Source organism: Narcine bancroftii, chromosome 13, assembly GCF_036971445.1.
Source record: "Narcine bancroftii isolate sNarBan1 chromosome 13, sNarBan1.hap1, whole genome shotgun sequence".
Lineage (NCBI taxonomy): Eukaryota > Metazoa > Chordata > Chondrichthyes > Torpediniformes > Narcinidae > Narcine > Narcine bancroftii.
The window spans coordinates 81,534,379-81,551,863 of NC_091481.1; the positions used below are offsets into that span (position 1 = coordinate 81,534,379).

The window sequence follows — 17,485 nt, forward strand, 5'->3', positions numbered from 1 at the left end:
TTTTTGGCGACTGAAAGCATACCGGACTCACCCACCCACCAAGTCACACGGCTGCCATTTGGTGGTGGGGGGGGGGGGGGGGACGGGACGGAGAACCTGGCCGCTCTCCAGTCCTTGCAGCGACCCAACAAAGAAGCCACATCACCAAATCTAAACGGGGCCAGACGCAACAAGCCCCAGTGTCATTTACCAAGCTGCAACCAAAAGAAAAAACAATCCACACACACATTTGGCCCAAACCACTTGGAGCATGAAATCTTGACACTTGGAGAGAGTTACCTCCAGCAGGTCCAGGATGCAAACTTGGACAGACTTTTTTTTGAATTACAAGAACCCACAATGCAAAGTGCATTAATTATAATTTAGTAGATGGGGGTGAGCAATAGTGTTCATTTCAATTATTATCTTGCCTGGGGTCTCTTGGCTGGTGACACCACCAACCAGGGGCCGCCATCTTGAATTTCAAGATGGCGGCGCTCCATCCCCTCCCCCGCCTCCGCAACAATAGACGGTAAACGAAGGCAGCAGCCGCCCTCCTTCCGCCTCCACTCGGTCCCCCCCCCCCCCCACTGGCTTGACCTCGGCACTCGACCCGGACTGGAGTCAAGGAGCAGGGACGGGGAGCCGTTTCCCTTCAGTCTCCCGCCCGCCCGGGTTCCCCGCGCCCTTACTTGCAGCTCGGCTTTTTCCGCCTCCCAGCGCGCCTTCTCCATCTCGAAGCGCGCCCACTCGTGCTGGATGAAGTGCAGGATCCCCGGCACGGTGTAGGCGTCGGGCTCGCCGGGGTGGTCCGCGGCGATTTTCTCCAGAGCCGGAGCCATGGCGGCGGCCTGCCCCTCCATTCTGCTGCCGCCCCCCCCACCGCCGCCTCCTGCCAGAGAGGAGGCCGCGGCGGCGGCGGCGGCGGCGCATGCGCCCGCGCATGCGCAGTGGCGAAAGGGGCAGGCCGCCTGCTGAAGAGTGGGCCCTCCAAGCAAGAGAGGGCCTGGGTGTGGGGTGGGGGGGGGGGGGAGGGGCGCTGCCTGCAGGAAAAAAGGTTTTAAAGAGGAGCAAATAATTGGGCAACAGCCATCAGGTTGGTTGCTTATTGTTACAGGCATTAGGACCAAGGAATGGAGGCACTTCACTCGCTGCAGTCAAACAGGTATGGCATCAAGACCAGTGGACTGAGGGGACAGGGGGAAAATAAGGGTTAAAGGGATGGAACACAAGTGGCATCAAGACCAGTGGACTGAGGGGATAGGGGGAAAATAAGGGTTAAAGGGATGGAACACAAGTGGCATCAAGACCAGTGGACTGAGGTGACAGGGGGAAAATAAGGGTTAAAGGGACGGAACACAAGTGGCATCCAGACCAGTGGACTGAGGGGACAGGGGGAAAATAAGGGTTAAAGGGATGGAACACAAGTGGCATCAAGACCAGTGGACTGAGGGGACAGGGGGAAAATAAGGGTTAAAGGGATGGAACACAAGTGGCATCCAGACCAGTGGACTGAGGTGACAGGGGGAAAATAAGGGTTAAAGGGATGGAACACAAGTGGCATCAAGACCAGTGGACTGAGGGGACAGGGGGAAAATAAGGGTTAAAGGGATGGAACACAAGTGGCATCCAGACCAGTGGACTGAGGTGACAGGGGGAAAATAAGGGTTAAAGGGACGGAACACAAGTGGCATCGAGACCAGTGGACTGAGGGGACAGGGGGAAAATAAGGGTTAAAGGGACGGAACACAAGTGGCATCCAGACCAGTGGACTGAGGGGACAGGGGAAAAATAAGGGTTAATGGGACAGAACACGAGTGGCATTAAGACCAGTGGATTGAGGTGACAGAGAGAAAAAAAAACCGAAGGGCTACATGCACATCACAGGAACGTTCACACGGAGAAATGGATCGGAGGTCAGTCCGTGGGACCGCAAGGACACTGGTGATTCCCTCCCATCGACGTGAACAGCAGGAGTCAATGTCGGGGAGGGGAGGGGGGAAAAAAATCTTCCAATCTGCCCACCTCATCTTTCAGCTGATCCCCTGTTGGAAGAGGAGTTACAGGAGGATAACCGCCAGCCAAGCTGAGGAGCAGCTTCTTCCCGCGGGCACGTAGAACACTGAACGGCCAAAGGAACTGGTCGCACATAACCATTCAAGGCTCTCATATTTATGAAACTTTATTTATTTGTAGAGATGAAATACTTGTCCTGTAGATGTATTGTTACGTCTAGTTGTGTGTCTGTGTGCTTTGCACTGAGGGCTGTTTCATTGGGTTGTGTTTTCTGCAATCACATGACAATAAAGTTGACTTGAAGTCAAATTCAGTTCATTAAAACGCACACAAAAATGCTGGAGGAACACAGCCGGTCTCGCAGCCTCCAAAGGAAGTAAAGCTATATTACCGGCATTTCAGGCCTGAGCCCTTCTTCAAGGAATAACCAAAGAGCAGGAAGCTGTAAGAATAAAGAGACTGAATCCTGGCCTGGGCAGGAGTCCAGTCCAACAGAAGATATTAATTGGACATGATAAGAGGAGAGGTGAGAACTGATTTTTGGCTCTGAAAGGAGACTGGGAAAATAGAAGAGGGAGAGAGCTGTAAGAAAGGCAACAGGGGGAAGAAGATGGGTGATGGTTTAACGGAAACTGGAGAAGTTGAAGTTAACGCCATACAGACGATGAGATGTTGTTCCTCAAATTTGCAGGTGTTCTCATTCTGGCAGTGCATAAGATCATAAGTGCATAAGAAATACAACCCAATGAAACAGTATTCTCCAGTCCTCCGTGCAGAACACGCAGATACACAACTAGACTTAACACATATACAAACAATACACACGCAGGACACCTATTCCTATGTATAAATAAATATTGTTTCATTAATAGGAGAGTCTCGGAGGGTCAATGTGAGCAGTTTCTTTGGGTATTCAGCGTTCTCACTGCCCGTAGGAAGAAGTTGGTGCTGGCTCTAATATTCCTGTGTCTCTTTCCTGACAGGAACAGCTGAAAGATGCTGTATGTGGAGTGAAAGGAGTCCTTAGTGATTTTGCGCAAATATTGCAGATTTGATGACAAACGTATCACCAAGGGACTGCTGCAGTGTTAGAGGTGCTATTTAGTGGAAGAGACCTCACCACTGAATGGAAAAGAATTGGCGAGTACTATTTCAAAGACAAAAAGAATTCTCCTGATGTCCTAAATGATATTTGATGGTCAAATTGCAAAAATGAATGTATGGATGCAAAAATCGGTTGCCACATTTTGTATATTGTAGTCGTGGAGTTGCTATTGTAATAGTTGTGTATGTAGCTCATTGAGCTCACAATTCCATTGGTTGAGGTTCACACCTGACCTCTGGCGTGGTCAGTGTAGAGATTTCAGATTCTTCCTGTGACTGAGCATGATTATGTGTAAACTAGTCTCAATTCCTTCTTCTCATTGTGTGTAGTAAATGGCATAGTATGACTCGGTGTAGAAATTAATTAGTTTCTCTTTAATCAATCCAGGTTTCATGGTCATTTGTGTATATCCCATAATACACAGAAATCACCAACAAAGCTTCACATCCTGAACAGATGTTAAGACAGAAACATTTAAACTAACAAAAGAACAGTCTCTCCATAATTTCAGGTAAACTGCTTTCTCGATTGTTTCTTCAAAAAACAACCTCAAGGTGTCCTCTCAGTCTCGATTCTGTCTGTGCTAAAACAGGGCAATTGTCAGAATGCTACAATCCCTGAACTAAATTCAGGGCACGCAATCCTGAGCATTACTTCTTTGCTCATTTTGAGACGTGTACAGGTAAATGAATGGTTGAATATTCTGCCAAAGCTCCTTGAATGGGGACTTCAGTAGGGTACCAGAGAGCAGACGTCTCCAAGTCAGTTGTTCAGCAGATTGGTCGGAAAAGATTTCCAACAATGAAGCGTTTAGGATTTTTTTTTAGGAATCAGAATTTATTGACATGAACATGTCATGAAATTCATCATTTTGTGGCAGCGTTACAGGGCAAATATTGCAATAAATTCATTTTCTTTTTAAAAATGGTGAAAAAATAAGAGAACCCAGGTCGTGTCTGCAGTCCATTGTCCATTCAGAAATCTGATGGCAGAGAGAAATGAAGGTATTCTTGTGCCACTGGATGCTACTTTCGGTTTGCAGAACATGTGTGGAAAGAAATCGTTAAAAAAAACTTGGATGAGAAAATGTAACTCTGCTCTCTTCTTTCTCAATCAGTGTTCCATTCCATCAATTATTTACTGCTCACAGATGTCATGAAATCATGTCACTGTTCTGCTGCCGTTCAACAAGTGTCCTGGCAAGCGTTTATCCCTCAGTGAGCCTCACCCTTAACATCACTTCATAAGGAACTAGCCAATTTAACCTCGTGTCTATTCCACTGTTTAGAGAGATATGTAGCCATGTACCCAAGTTTTCTCTGTCAATATTTCTCGCCAATTAAATATTATCCACCTTGCACTTGAAATAGCAATCTCTGCATCAGCAATAGAGGTTTTTTTTTAACCATCCTTTACTGTAGAACAGTTTCACACACACACACACACACACACACACACACACACACACACACACACACACACACACACACACACACACAGTCGGTCAAGGTCGAAGAGCTGACCAAACAAAAAAATAAGTCTGTTTATAGTCACTTCCTGCCTCTGACGACAGGAGTGACATCAATGCAGTGCCGGCCTCTGACTGGCCTGTGTTCCTGCTGTGCGGTAGGTCACGCGGGATGATGATCGTTGGTCCCCGCAGGACCCTTGTTATCGCCGCGTTCGCCGGCCATTTTGTGAGCCGGGTCACGACTCGGTTCGCGGGCCACTACACTATCATGTTTCAATAAGACACCAGTCTGATCTCATGTTGCTCTCTCACAATAGAACATGTATTCGTCTTGAATCTTTAATTTCATAAAACGTCCCTGGACACTTCATGGGACAAAATTAACCCTAAGTCACATTAAGACAAATGACAAAGTTTGTGTTTTAAGTAGGGTTAAGAGATGAAAAAATTTACTGAGAAATCCAAGAACACTGGGCCTTGCCAACTGAAGTCATAACCACCAATGGTGGAGTAATGGAAATTATGATATACAAAAGAATCATATTTGAATCTCAGAAAATTGAGAAGATGAAGGAAGATACAGAGAGGGCACAATCTAATACAATATTTTTGGGTAACTTCGACATAATAAAAAATATTATCTTAAAAATGAGTATTGCAGAAGGTAACCTGAAAGTGTTGTTCTTAGTCATGGCTGAGAATTGGCAAACAAACATTTGAGTCAAAACGAGTATTCCCGCAACACTCCACAACCTGGTCCCCCAGACAGGCAGCTAGTTGAAATCCATTCTGATGATTTGGCTTCTGTATTTTGACTGCGACATAAACCCATCTACCTCAGGTGCAGGGGAAAGTTTCATGATACCATAAAAAGGGAGTGCTCTCTATCAACATTTAAAAAAAGGATTATGTCATTTTACGTAACTGCAGATTGCAGTGACGTCACACTGGACAACAATTTTTTTTCAATCGTTTTGCTTCCTGAAAAACAAATTAGGGATTTTGATAGACAACTTTAAGCTGAACACAGAGATGATTTCATATTTTCTGTATCAGAGAGAAAGTTGGAGAAACATTAAATTAACTTTTATTGAATTTAGCATAATGACGCTGACACGTTGCATTGGTTTAACCGACCTAAAAATGTTTTGCTGGTGATTTTGGTTTGTACTCAGCATCTGATGCCTCTCATGTCAATGTCCAACAATAGTCGGCCGGCACTGATGGATTCCAGTGGCCCTGATACTGCTTTTCCATGGTCGCAATGTCCTGGTGAAACCTTTCACCGTGGTTGGCACTGACGGCACCAAGATCGGCAGGGAAGACGTCAAAGTGAGAATGCAAAAAATATTTTCAATGGCACACTGAACTTCCTGGTTTTGTGGGCTTGAGGTCGACTTAAAATATGACAGGAAATAGATTACATTTTAAAAATGCTACGTGATAGGAAACTTTTATGGTAATTTTCGTGATCAGAAGCCCAAATCCATAAATACACCCAAAAGTATTCAGGAAGCAAAATCTTTGATGTCCATTGTTATTGACTGCCTGGTTTTTCTACTGTAACAGCTACACTTCATAATGCCCTGGGGCTGTGACAGGTGCTACATTCATACATACTCCTTCCTTTGGTGCTTGGTTATAGACAGTGAAACAGTTTTCATCTGACCATATTATTTGCCAAGACATTTTACTTTTGTCTAAGTCCTTGTTATTTTGTGTCAGTTAACAGCTTGGCATTTCTACTGTTGAAATTGTCTAATCTCATTCTTTACATGATGGTTTCAATAACGAGAATCTACACACAGAACAGTACTTATAGGGAACATAAGAAATAGGAACTGGAGTCGGCCATTCGGCCCATTGAGCCTGCTCTGCCATTCTATGTGATCATGGCTGATCTGATGATCGGCTCATCTCCACCTACCTGCCCTTTCCCCATATTCCTTAATTCCCGTACTATGTAAAAAATCTATCCAACTTTGTCTTAAGTATATTTACTGAGGTCACCTCCACTGCTTTAATGGGCTGCAAATTCCATAGATTCACCACTTTTGGAAAAGCAGTTCCACTTCATCTCTGTCCTACCCTGGATCTTAAGGCTATGTCCCCTAGTTTCCCACTCTAATAGAAACGACTTACCTAGCTTGATCTTATCTATGACTTTCAGAATTTTAAATGTTCCTATAAAATCCCCTTTCATTCTTCTAAATTCCAGCAAAATTGTATTCATGAACGAAACAACCTACAAATGTTGATGAAATAAGTCATCAGAATATTTTTGTGTGTCTTGAAGGGATAAATATTCACCTAGATGTCAGGATGTTTGGGTGACACAGCTAGTTTAGGGGTTAGTGTAACACTTATAGTGCCAGCGATTGGGACCTGGGTTCAAACCTGCGCTGTCTGTAAGGAGTTTGTCCGTTCTCCCCGTGTCTGCTTGGGTTTTCACCAGGGGCTCTAGTTCCCTTCAAAATGTCCTGGGGTTTTTAGGCGAATTGGGTGTAATTAGGTGGCATGGGCTCATGGGCCAAAAGGGCCTGTAACTATGTTGCATGTCTTAAAAAGAAAGAACTTTCCTATTCCTCCTAATGAGCACCTGAGAGGAGGGACTGGACCTAATCAGACTTTAATAGTTCCCCAGTGGACTGGGAAATACCTTTTCCTCAGTCAGTACTCAAAGGTGATTCAGCCATTGTTGGGTCAAGAGTAACAACCTGGATTTTTGCTTCAAAGTAGTGAATTTCTAACTCTCGCTCTCAAACAATCGTTGGAATCCACAGCCTTTAATAAATAGAGGATCTTATCACATCTTGGTACAAATAAAATTGATGACAGCTCTCAGAAGATATGCCCTATAACAGAAATCCACGCGAATTTGCAGTAATTTGCGAGGAGTAAAATACGAAACTGCAGACGCTGCGATTGAAGTCAAAGGACAAGGCTGGAGAAACTCGGCCGGTCACACAGTGAACTCTATACAGCAAAGATAAAAATGCTTAAAGAACATTTTGGGCTTGAGCCCTTCATCAAGGTATGAGCAAAATGTGGGCAGGCGCCTGAACAAAATGGGGAGGGGGGGAACAACAGGAGGAGGAGCACAGTCCCACAGGCAGGAGTAATAGGTAGGTAAGGGATGGAGGGCAGACCAGCAAACTGGGGGGATATGGCTCTGTGTGAATGGAGAGGGATGGGATGGAGAGCTGGAGGAAGGAAACAGAGGGATGGGTAAGGGCTAGCAGAAACCGGAGAAGCCGATGTCAATGCCATCCGATTAGAGTGTGCCTCGGTGGAACATTGACTTGCGACCTATGCAACTTACATCCAACCGCACATATGACCGAAAATTTGTTTAAAAATTTAAAGAAAATATATAAAATTTTCAGGTTTATGTTGCATTTGACAAACTATAACAGGGATACAAGGCATGTAAGAGCCAAAAAATGCATATTTACCTTGTTAGTCAGGGTCCATAGACTTGGTGCGGCCATCTTGATTCCATTGCGCATGCACGAGTCTTCGGTTGGTGCATGCGCGGTTCACGTATTGGAGCTCGGTTGGCGCATGTGCGAGAGTTAAGGGTGCAAACTCAATATTATTAGGGCACTTAACTCTCGTGCATGTGCCAACCGAACTTCAATATGTCAATCCACCGCGCATATGCCAACCAAAGACTCGTGCATGCACAGAGGAGTCAAGATGACCATCCCAGCCTATAGACCCCAAAAAGGTAAGTACGCAATGCCGACATACGTCCATTCCGAGATACGACCGATCCCCTCGGTCTGAATTGCAGTCGTAAGTCTGTATTGCTCCTCCAGCAGTTGAAGGAGGGGTTTAAGGAAGGAGTGAGGCTCCACAGTTTGAAATTACAGGAAAGCAACAGCAGGACAATAGTTCAATGTCCCCTGCCCTTTTCTTTGTACAGAAGCAGAGAGCAGGATCAGGAGTGACATGCTCAGAGAAATAGTGGTAGAAATTTCAGGAGACCCAATGCCTGCAAAGGAATGAAAGATGCAGCAAGAGGGAGACTAGAAAACTTGTACACACCCTTTCTGGGGGTCTTCATCAAGCCACAGAGATTTATTCCATGTTCTTCATAAAAGTTTCCTTTTGTCTTTAGATCCATCAAGACAATAGACTGGTGAAGAATTGGTTACTAATATGGCCAAGAATCAGAATCCTAATATAGCTGTTCATTGTTATGAGGTCAAAAGACAACAGCAAAGTATTTAAGAAAAGCTGCTATTTAAGAAAAACACTTCCAAAATCACAGCAAGCCCAATGCGGATTAGTTTATGCCAGGTGCTGCTGACTGGGGCAATACTGATTAACCTGGTGGTTCTTTACTATGTCTCCAGAACCCAACAGCAACTGCTCAAGCACAAAGAGCCTGGAAAAACAGCCTCTCAGGGGCTGTCAGTTTCACAAGCCACTGGCGTCACTGTGTTGATACGGGAGTTTGAAGACTTTGAGAACTGGGTAATAGGCGTTGTGCAGTCCTTCATGAAGGAAAGGCCAGATCAACCCATTGTGGTGGTGGCTGACAAACTACCCTACCCACCATTAGACCTTCCCAGTAAGCAGAATATTCAGGTGGTCCTGTTGAAAGCATCTCCTGTTCAGCCACAGTATGCCACTAGACCTGAATTCTACATCAAAACGGAGTACACCCTTCTGGTGCCAGATGGGGTGCAGATGGACTCCGCTCAGCAAGTTAACCGCCTCATTCAGGAATTTGAGGTCAACAAAGATAAAGTTCGAATAGTCGCAGCCCCTGTTCAGCCTTATGGAATGTTTCAGTGTCTGAACTTGCGGGTTAACCTGAAGGAATGGAGTGCAGTTTACAGCCTCTCTGCTGGTCGGATTTGTGATGCCATCGGCGGAGACACTGTGGTTCTTCTTCGGACCGAAGACTTGTTCAACCTCTCTCAGCCTATGCTGAGACCACTCCTGACCTCCCTCTTCATTCAGTCTTCGTTACATGGCTGGAAGGTGAAGACAGCAGAAAATGTTGTTTTCTCCTCGTATCACCGCTCCCTGTACATGTCAGCCCACAACCAATGGAAGGCCGACAACCAAGTGAAAGCAAGGTTGGCCCACCTCTTCAAAGACTTTGGCATAAAACGTGTGGTCCAGGCAGATGGGAAAGAGCAGTGGTACGGATGCAACAAAGACACTCCTCGATGCTTCGGCACTGTGCATGATGACACACCTGAGTATCTGTATCAGAACAAATGGACTCCACCTTGCTGCCTCAAAGCCTTGCGCGAGACTGCCAAATACGTCATAAAGATCTTGGAATCATCAGGTGTCCGCTACTGGTTGGAGGGTGGCACACTACTGGGAGCAGTCCGTCAACAGGACATCATTCCTTGGGACTACGATGTGGATCTTGGAATTTACTTGGAAGACGTGGAGAAATGTGAGTTGTTGAGGAGTCTGGATGCGGGCTCGGTTGTCGATGAGAACGGTTACGTCTGGGAAAAGGCGGTGGAAGGGGAATTCTACAGAGTACAGTACAGTGAAAGCAACCACTTGCATGTCGACTTGTGGCCCTTCTATGCCACGGAAGGAATAATGACTAAAAACACCTGGCTGGATCACAAGCAGGATGTTGAGTTCCCTGAGCATTTCCTGAAACCACTGGTACCCATGCAGTTTGCTGGGATGACTGCGTATGCACCCAACAATCACAGGCGCTTCCTAGAATTGAAATTTGGGGAAGGGGTTATCGAAAACCCTCAGTATCCAAATCCTGCAAAGAAAAGATTGGAGATGGTGGACTAAGTGGGGTATTTCAGAATGAGATATGGAGCAGTGAGGAGGTCTCTGGATATTAGAATGTTTTGCAAGGTACTATTGTTGGGGAGCATTGACTATTTACTGGGAGGCAGTTCCACGAGCACAGTCTGGCCCCTCTTCGTGTACAAATGTGACAGTCATGGTTTACCCAACCTTATCCTATCCCTTTGCCTGTCACCCGGATCGAGTGACTCCCAATGGGAGATGCGGCATCCACACAGAAGCAGCAATTCCACACCTAAGCACTGTGTGGTCAAGCATTAGGCCTGATCTTCTGATTCATTCACACAGTCTTTAAATCTATAGCATAAGATATGGTTTGAATATACAAATTGAGGGATGTAAACAGTTTTTCATAAAGAACAGACCATACCACAAGGGTCTATTTCAAAGACTCTCTTCTAACTCCCTGTCCTTCTGATTGCAAAATACTGGATTTGGTTAGTAATCCCGACCTGGTGTCTCAGAAGGGACGCAAACAGCCAAAAGGCACCCCTTTGACTCCCTTTGGCTTTGGGGTACCCTGTCTTCTTAAGGAGGGGGCAATTTCTAACCATGTGGGTCCAACTGCTTAGACCGTGGTCTGCCAGCATACTGGCCAAGCACTCAAATCCCTCCCTCTCACCCAGGAGTCCTATCCTCGGTGCCTGGACTGGCTATTTTTGCCCCTGTTCCAGAACATTTCCCCACGCCTGTGTCCATCCAAGACCTCTGAGACCCGGCTCACAGCGGCAATTATTGTGAGTGAGGAAACAGGTTTGGTAGGTCTCAAAGGCAAGGACTGTGGACTCACATTTTTGGTAGGGAAGGATTTTTTTTACAGAAGGCAAGTTTGGGAAATGGTAACACACACGTGCAGTTTACAGCGGCAGTGGGAAAGTAAAGTGGCACTGAAACACGCGTACAATTAATGACAAATGGGGGAAAAATAGTGTGGGAACAAAATACACACACACACATACAATGAATTTGTACATTCAATGATCAAAGAAAAATCACTGATGCCCCACCACCCCTTGACTCTATGCTACAAGGGAGACTAATTAAATGCTCCCAACCCTTTTAACAGTGCACATCTTACCAAGTTTCTCCAGCGCCTTTCTACTTTTCTGGGCCTGGAGTGAAGCAGAGTGGTCCCAAGCTGGCAAAGAGGGAGAACAAAGAACACATAGCACCTTTATAGTGTTGGAGCATCCAGCCCAGGTCATTAGCAGAGATAATGACTCAGTGCCAGGAAGGTCAATCCAATTACAATAGCCAATGGCCCAAGGCCAAGTACAGGCAGGCTGGAGAGTCCAGTCCAGGTAATTTGCTTGGGTGAAGGAAAAGTATGCACTAATGGGTGGGGCGGAACCAAACTTTGATTGGCAGCTGATATGTCCTCCAACTAGGTAAGGGGGCAATGCTGTCACGTGACAACCACAACCCTTCCCAATACAACGGACTGAAAAGAAAAGTGACCCCATATTATTATGTGCTGGCATAACTTGAAATGGCAAGATATAAAGAGCACTGAAGGGTGTGCTGTGATAGTGCAGGGTCTGTACTGAACATGTCCCAGTCGCAGCTAAATTTATGATGTATTATTTGAAAAACATGCTGCCAACTGCAACCACAATTTGATGAACTAAACCATTGCCCATGAAATTAGGTTTCCAGTACATCTATCCTTGTCATTTATATGCATGAGGCTTTATCCATCAGTTCCTCCAGGTCTTCTCTGGATTTCCTAGCAGAGATCCAGGCTTAATAACACGAGACAACATTTTTTTTCCAAAAGGTTTACTTCCTGAAAAAAATATGGATCTTATGATAGACAACTTCAGATAATTTCAGATTTGCTGCATCACATAGGAAGTTGGAGAAATATTAAATTACATTTTATTGAATTCAGCATGTTTAATCACATAATGATGCTGTAGGAGTTCTGTGATTAAGTAAGGGATTACTTAAAGTGGTATGTGAGTGGAAAGAAAAGTTTGAAAAACCACTGTTTTAATCTACCGAATGGATTCGTTATGTGCAGGATTTCAGTACTCCAAAGGAAATGGGCCAATGACAATTTTTCTTAAGCAAAATATTTCAGTAACAATTGGATCTACAGCAATGGTTCTCAACCTTCCCTTCCCACTCACATCCCACTTTAAGCAATCCCTTACAGATCACCTATGGCATAAGGATTGCTTAAGGTGGTATGAGAGTGGAAAAAAAAGTTTGAAAACATTACATTTGATTAACCGACCTAAGAATGTCTTTCCGCTGATTTTTGTTTGTACTCAGCATCTGATGCCTCTCATGTCAGTGTCCCACAATAATCGGCCGGCATTGATGGATTCCATTTGCCCTGACACCGGTTTTCCATGGTTCCAATGTCCTGGTGAAACCTTTCACCGTCTTCATCACTAATGGCACCAAGATCAGCCGGGAAGACGTCCCAAGTGTGAATGCAGAAAATGAAATTTCAATTACATGTTACACTTCATGGTTTTCACTGCTTGAAGTAGACTTAAACTATGACAGGAAATCACAAAAAAAAGGTTATATTTTTTTAAAATGGTACATAATTTTAAGATGATTTTCGTGGTTAGCAGCCCAAATTCATCCAAAAATATTCAGGAAGTACAATCTTCATTGACCAGTGTAACCTGATGCTTGTATCCTAACTATTACCATTTCCTTCATTGGCCTCCTTCATTCAGTGTATTAATATCAAACTCTTGCTCTTTAAGTACATATTCTGTCATTGTTTTGCCCCATTTTATCTTTACAATCTCCTTGACTTAGTGCCAGTATTCTCATTTCAGAATGAGAAGGTGTAGGTCCAAGCTGAATTGAATTGTTCATTTGTCATCTGTACCGAGGCACACGATAGATTTGCATGCTATCCAGACAAACAAACTCACACTTTACGGTGTGGTGCAATAAAATATAACAAAAGCGTGGGGAGTGGTGTTATAGGACGTCAAAGTCCAGGGAATAGTCTAACAAAGGCAGTCCAGGGTATAGAGAAAAGTATGAAACAGTGCAAGGGCATCATCTTTTACCAATGAGAGGACCATTTAAAAGTCTGATAATAGCAGAAGAGATGATCTGTGAGGTTTCTTAAATATATCTCTGAGGGAAAGCTGCATTGCCTGCCATACCAACTTTCAGGTGAACTTGAAAGGGCCCAACCATCACAGGCACTTCATAACGTTGGGGTTTGAGGATGTAAACAATCCAGGTGAATTATTCAAAAAGGTGAAAGAAATTTCTGCAAACTTTCTGGGTTACAGTTTTCAGATGTTATTATTATCTCATTACTTGCTGTATTCAATTTGCCAGCTGTGTTTCCACACTTGATTAGCTGTGAAGTCTAGGTTTATGTTTATTTGTCACATTATACCCAGTACAGTAAGGTTTTATCCTCGAGCAGCCTAACAGGTCATACAGCTGCAAGAGGGAGAAGGGGGAGTAACAATGAAAAAAAGTATGAATTTGTACAAAGCAAGGTCAACATGCTTTAACTGATGTGGGGTTCATTCAGGTGTCTGGTGGCTGTAGGGAAGAAACTGTCTTTAAGGCTCTCGGTGTGTGCTTTCACTCTCGAGCCATCTTTCAGATAGGAGGAGGGAGACAAGAGTGTGTCTGGGATGTGATGGTCCTTCAGTATATCGTCTGCCTTTTCTACACAAAATGTAAATTACTTCCAGCTATCCTACATTAGGATTCATTCCTCAAACAATAGTAGAACCTTGGATGCTTCATAATTTCTTTTCACAGTTGCTCCAACTAACTTGCGCTCCACTTATCCCGCACCACAGAACCTTATTACTCTCACCCAGGCTGTTATGTCATCATGGACCATGCAACTCAAGCTGACTCTCACACCAATTCAATTAACGAGTCCTGAGGGACCAGCAGTCAACAAGCCACAGGCAGCAGTGCATCCTAAATATTTAATGGCATCAGGGGTTATTGTGACCAAACCAAGTGAGTACAAACAAAATTAAGGCCTGTTGATTTTCAGCTTTTTGGTCCACTCATAGGAATGAGTTCAAGCTATCTTATCTATTTTGGTTTAAAGATTAACAGTAATATTATCGGTTTACATTCACCAGGAGGAAGTGCCAGAATTAACAGCATGCCTCTCTGGTAAACCTTCTCTCCCAGCACCTTGAATTCCCTGCTGCAACCCACTTCTCAAAGATTCTCATGTCAGTCTTCGTGGCCATCATCTCATCTTTGCTCCATCAACCAACTGATTATAACGCGTGCCAGAATTGTAAAGAAAAATCTTTCAGAACCTCAAGACATCCCAAAATAAAGTACGGCAGATGTAGGAAATCTGAAGCGAAAAGAATATCAAATAGGATTGATTTTCAGTATCAGTGGTAAATGCTGGCTCAATTTTAACATTGAAGAATTTGGACAGGGACATAATGGGAGAAGTATGGAGGGCTATAGACTGGGTACAGGTCAGTGGGACTAGGCAAAAAAAAAGGTTCAGCACAGACTAGAAGGGCCAAATGGGCCTATTTCTGTATTGTAATTGTTCTTTGGTTCTATCAGTTGGACTTGTTAAGATTTAAGATTATTAATCTAGGCATTATGATTACTAGACCATTGATGTAGCCACTGCACTTTTGTACCTCTTAATATACTGAGAGAGTACATCCATATTTCTAGAGGGGGAAGCTGCACCCATAGCAAGCAGAGGTTTTGTAATTATAGGCTCTTGCCTCTTTCTAAGGAAGGTGTTTGTAGTTAACTGTTTCCACCAGATGCTGTCTGGCACGATAACTATTGGCATTTTCTGTTTTTAACCTCGGAAGATCCCAAAGTGATCTACGTCCTTTGAAAGGGGCAGCACAGTTAGCGTAGCAGTTAGTGCAAGGCTGTTACAGCACCGGCAATGTGGTTTTGAATCCAGCGCTGTCTGTAAGTTTGTATATTCTCTCTGTGTCTGCCTGGGTTTCCTCTCGAGGCTCCAGTTTCCTCTCACCCTTCAAAATATATAGGGGTTGTAAGTTGATTGGGGTATTTGGGCGGCACGGACTCGTGGGCCAGAAGGGCCTGTTACTGTGCTGTACGTCTAAATTAAGTTTAAAAATTAAATTTAATTCCTTGTGTCAACGAACTTTAGCAAGGTCGTCACCTTTCCTTCACAGCACGTACAGTCAAGCAGAGTTAGTTCACTAATGAATTGGTCCTCGAGTAAAGGATTTTTTTTGCGCCATTTAGCTGTTCGTTATCGGCTGTGGTTCAGTGTAGCATTATCCCCTCTGAGTCAGGATATAAAAAGTTGAAGCAACACTGCATCGGACTTGAACGCTTAATCCAGGACAGCACTTCTGATGCAAGTCAGTGGTCAAGGGTGCTACACTACCATGAGTTTCTGTGCTTTGTATGAAATGTTGAGCAGTTAAATTCTCCATGCACTGCCAGTATTTATCCCTGAACTAACATCACTAAAAGAGACCACCTGAATGCTGTTACGCTGATGCTTGTAAAAACTTGCACTTAAGAAATTGGCTGCGGCTTCTTACAATAACAGACATTTATTTCAAAAAGTACCTCACTGGATGTAAATCACACTCTGGACATCTTTGGTTGTGAAAGGTTCTGTATACAAGCGAGTTTTTTTTTCCTGTCCTACCAATATTTACTTAGCAGTGTATAAACACTCGCAGATGTTTTACATGAGCATTTGGACAAACAGGACATAATGAATGATTAAAGTCTGGCAGCTGCTTCCTTTCATTCGGGTACTGGGCAAGTCCTACTGCTCCAAATCAGATAGCAACCTAGCAACAAGGTTGTTGACTTGACCATTTCGCTAATGAATTAAACTAGTTTCTCTGTTTGCATCTGTGACGACAGTGAGTCTGTAAATATGACGTGCTCAGTTCAGTTCCATATATTTATCCAAGGGATGGATCAATATTAAAGGTCAATATAAATGAAAATCCTGGAGTATGCTCTGCTCCCAAAGTCTAGAATTGCCCAGGAAGTCTCATAGAAGTGGTAGAATTACTTTCTTTTAATCTTGTGGCCCAGCATTTACGACCCACCTGTGGGACTCATTGCTTGTGTGGCGTTTCAAAATCCATGTTGCTGTGACTCGAGAGTATGAAGGACAGACCAGATGAGGGCAGCAGATTTCCTTCTCTAAAGGCATTAGGAATCTGTATGGTGAATATTATTATTAACAGCTTTTCAATTCCAGGTTAATTTAATTAATTGCATTTTGCTTCCAGCATCGATAGTGTGGTTTGAAATGAGATGTCTTCACTAATAATTCATACACAAAAATCATTCAACATCATTAGTGCTTCCAATTTCCTAGAAAGACACTGCACCACAGAGCCCAACTCACGGCCTCTAATAAAGGCTCTTGCTTAACTGGAAGCAGCAAACCACCGAACCTGAACTGAGAGAAATGGGAGTCCAGATTGTGCCTGGCTGGTTGGGGAAAGAACTTATTTCTAATGAAAGAAAAGGGAATGAAATTCAGCAAATTAATGAAATCTGGAATTATAAAGCAAGTTCAGCAGTATTAACCATGTAACTATCAGATTTAACATGGAGAAATATTTGAGGGGGATAAAGGAGGAGGCAGATTAAACAGGTGAAAGCTAATAGATACAGTATGTAAATAAAGGTCACATTATGGACCCTTGGATTAAACAACCTAATCCTGTATTATCTAAAAAAACTACATTTCTGTTGCTCTTTGCACAACATCCTAAACAGCTGTACAGATAATGAAGCAAATACTTGCACACTACAGGCATGTTCAGTGGTGTGATGACGACTAATTTGGCTGTGTTCTCATGAAGTTGATTGAAGAATCATTATTTTCCAATGCTCCTGCTTTTCGAAATGGTGCTTGCAATCTTTATAAACCAGCCATTCTCAATGGCCCGCAGCCCGCTTAAGTGTGGGGGCATGGACGGAAATCATAAACTATTGTCTATGTACTCGGAAGGAGAGAAGTTTGGAAAGAAACTAATAAAACTTGACTGCTTCAACAAGGAAGGGGGCCGGAGGGGGGAGGTAGGGAGGGTGGGATGGGAGGAGGGGGGGGGGGAGAAAATGGCACTGTATATATTTGAAAAGGAAAAAGT

At 43.9% G+C, this 17,485-nt stretch overlaps 2 protein-coding genes across 6 annotated transcripts in view; one reads left to right on the forward strand and one right to left on the reverse strand.

Moving 5' to 3' along the window:
• LOC138748391 (striatin-3-like) overlaps nt 1-927 on the reverse strand; it is a 55,205-nt gene extending 54,278 nt beyond the window's left edge. For all 3 annotated transcript variants that reach the window (XM_069908509.1, XM_069908508.1, XM_069908507.1), the window contains exon 1: nt 672-927. In XM_069908509.1, coding sequence (XP_069764610.1) covers nt 672-842 — 171 coding nt within the window. In that variant the 5' untranslated portion in view covers nt 843-927. The remainder of the gene's footprint in view (nt 1-671) is intronic.
• Nucleotides 464-16,221, forward strand: fkrp (fukutin related protein). 3 transcript variants are annotated; one of them, XM_069908513.1, is made up of 4 exons: nt 577-1,144; nt 3,488-3,611; nt 7,456-7,605; nt 8,695-16,221. In XM_069908513.1, exon 4 carries the CDS (start codon nt 8,856-8,858, stop codon nt 10,359-10,361), a length of 1,506 nt encoding a protein of 501 aa, XP_069764614.1. In that variant the 5' UTR covers nt 577-1,144; nt 3,488-3,611; nt 7,456-7,605; nt 8,695-8,855; the 3' UTR covers nt 10,362-16,221. The 3 variants fall into 3 exon arrangements, with proteins under 3 accessions (XP_069764616.1, XP_069764614.1, XP_069764613.1); XM_069908515.1 differs by lacking the exons at nt 577-1,144; nt 7,456-7,605 and adding an exon at nt 464-511; XM_069908512.1 differs by lacking the exon at nt 7,456-7,605.
• The last annotated feature ends 1,264 nt before the right edge of the window (nt 16,222-17,485 follow it).

Excerpts from the sequence above, each read along its gene's own strand:
- fkrp (XM_069908515.1), top strand. The coding sequence starts at position 8,856 with ATGCGGATTAGTTTATGCCAGGTGCTGCTGACTGGGGCAATACTGATT.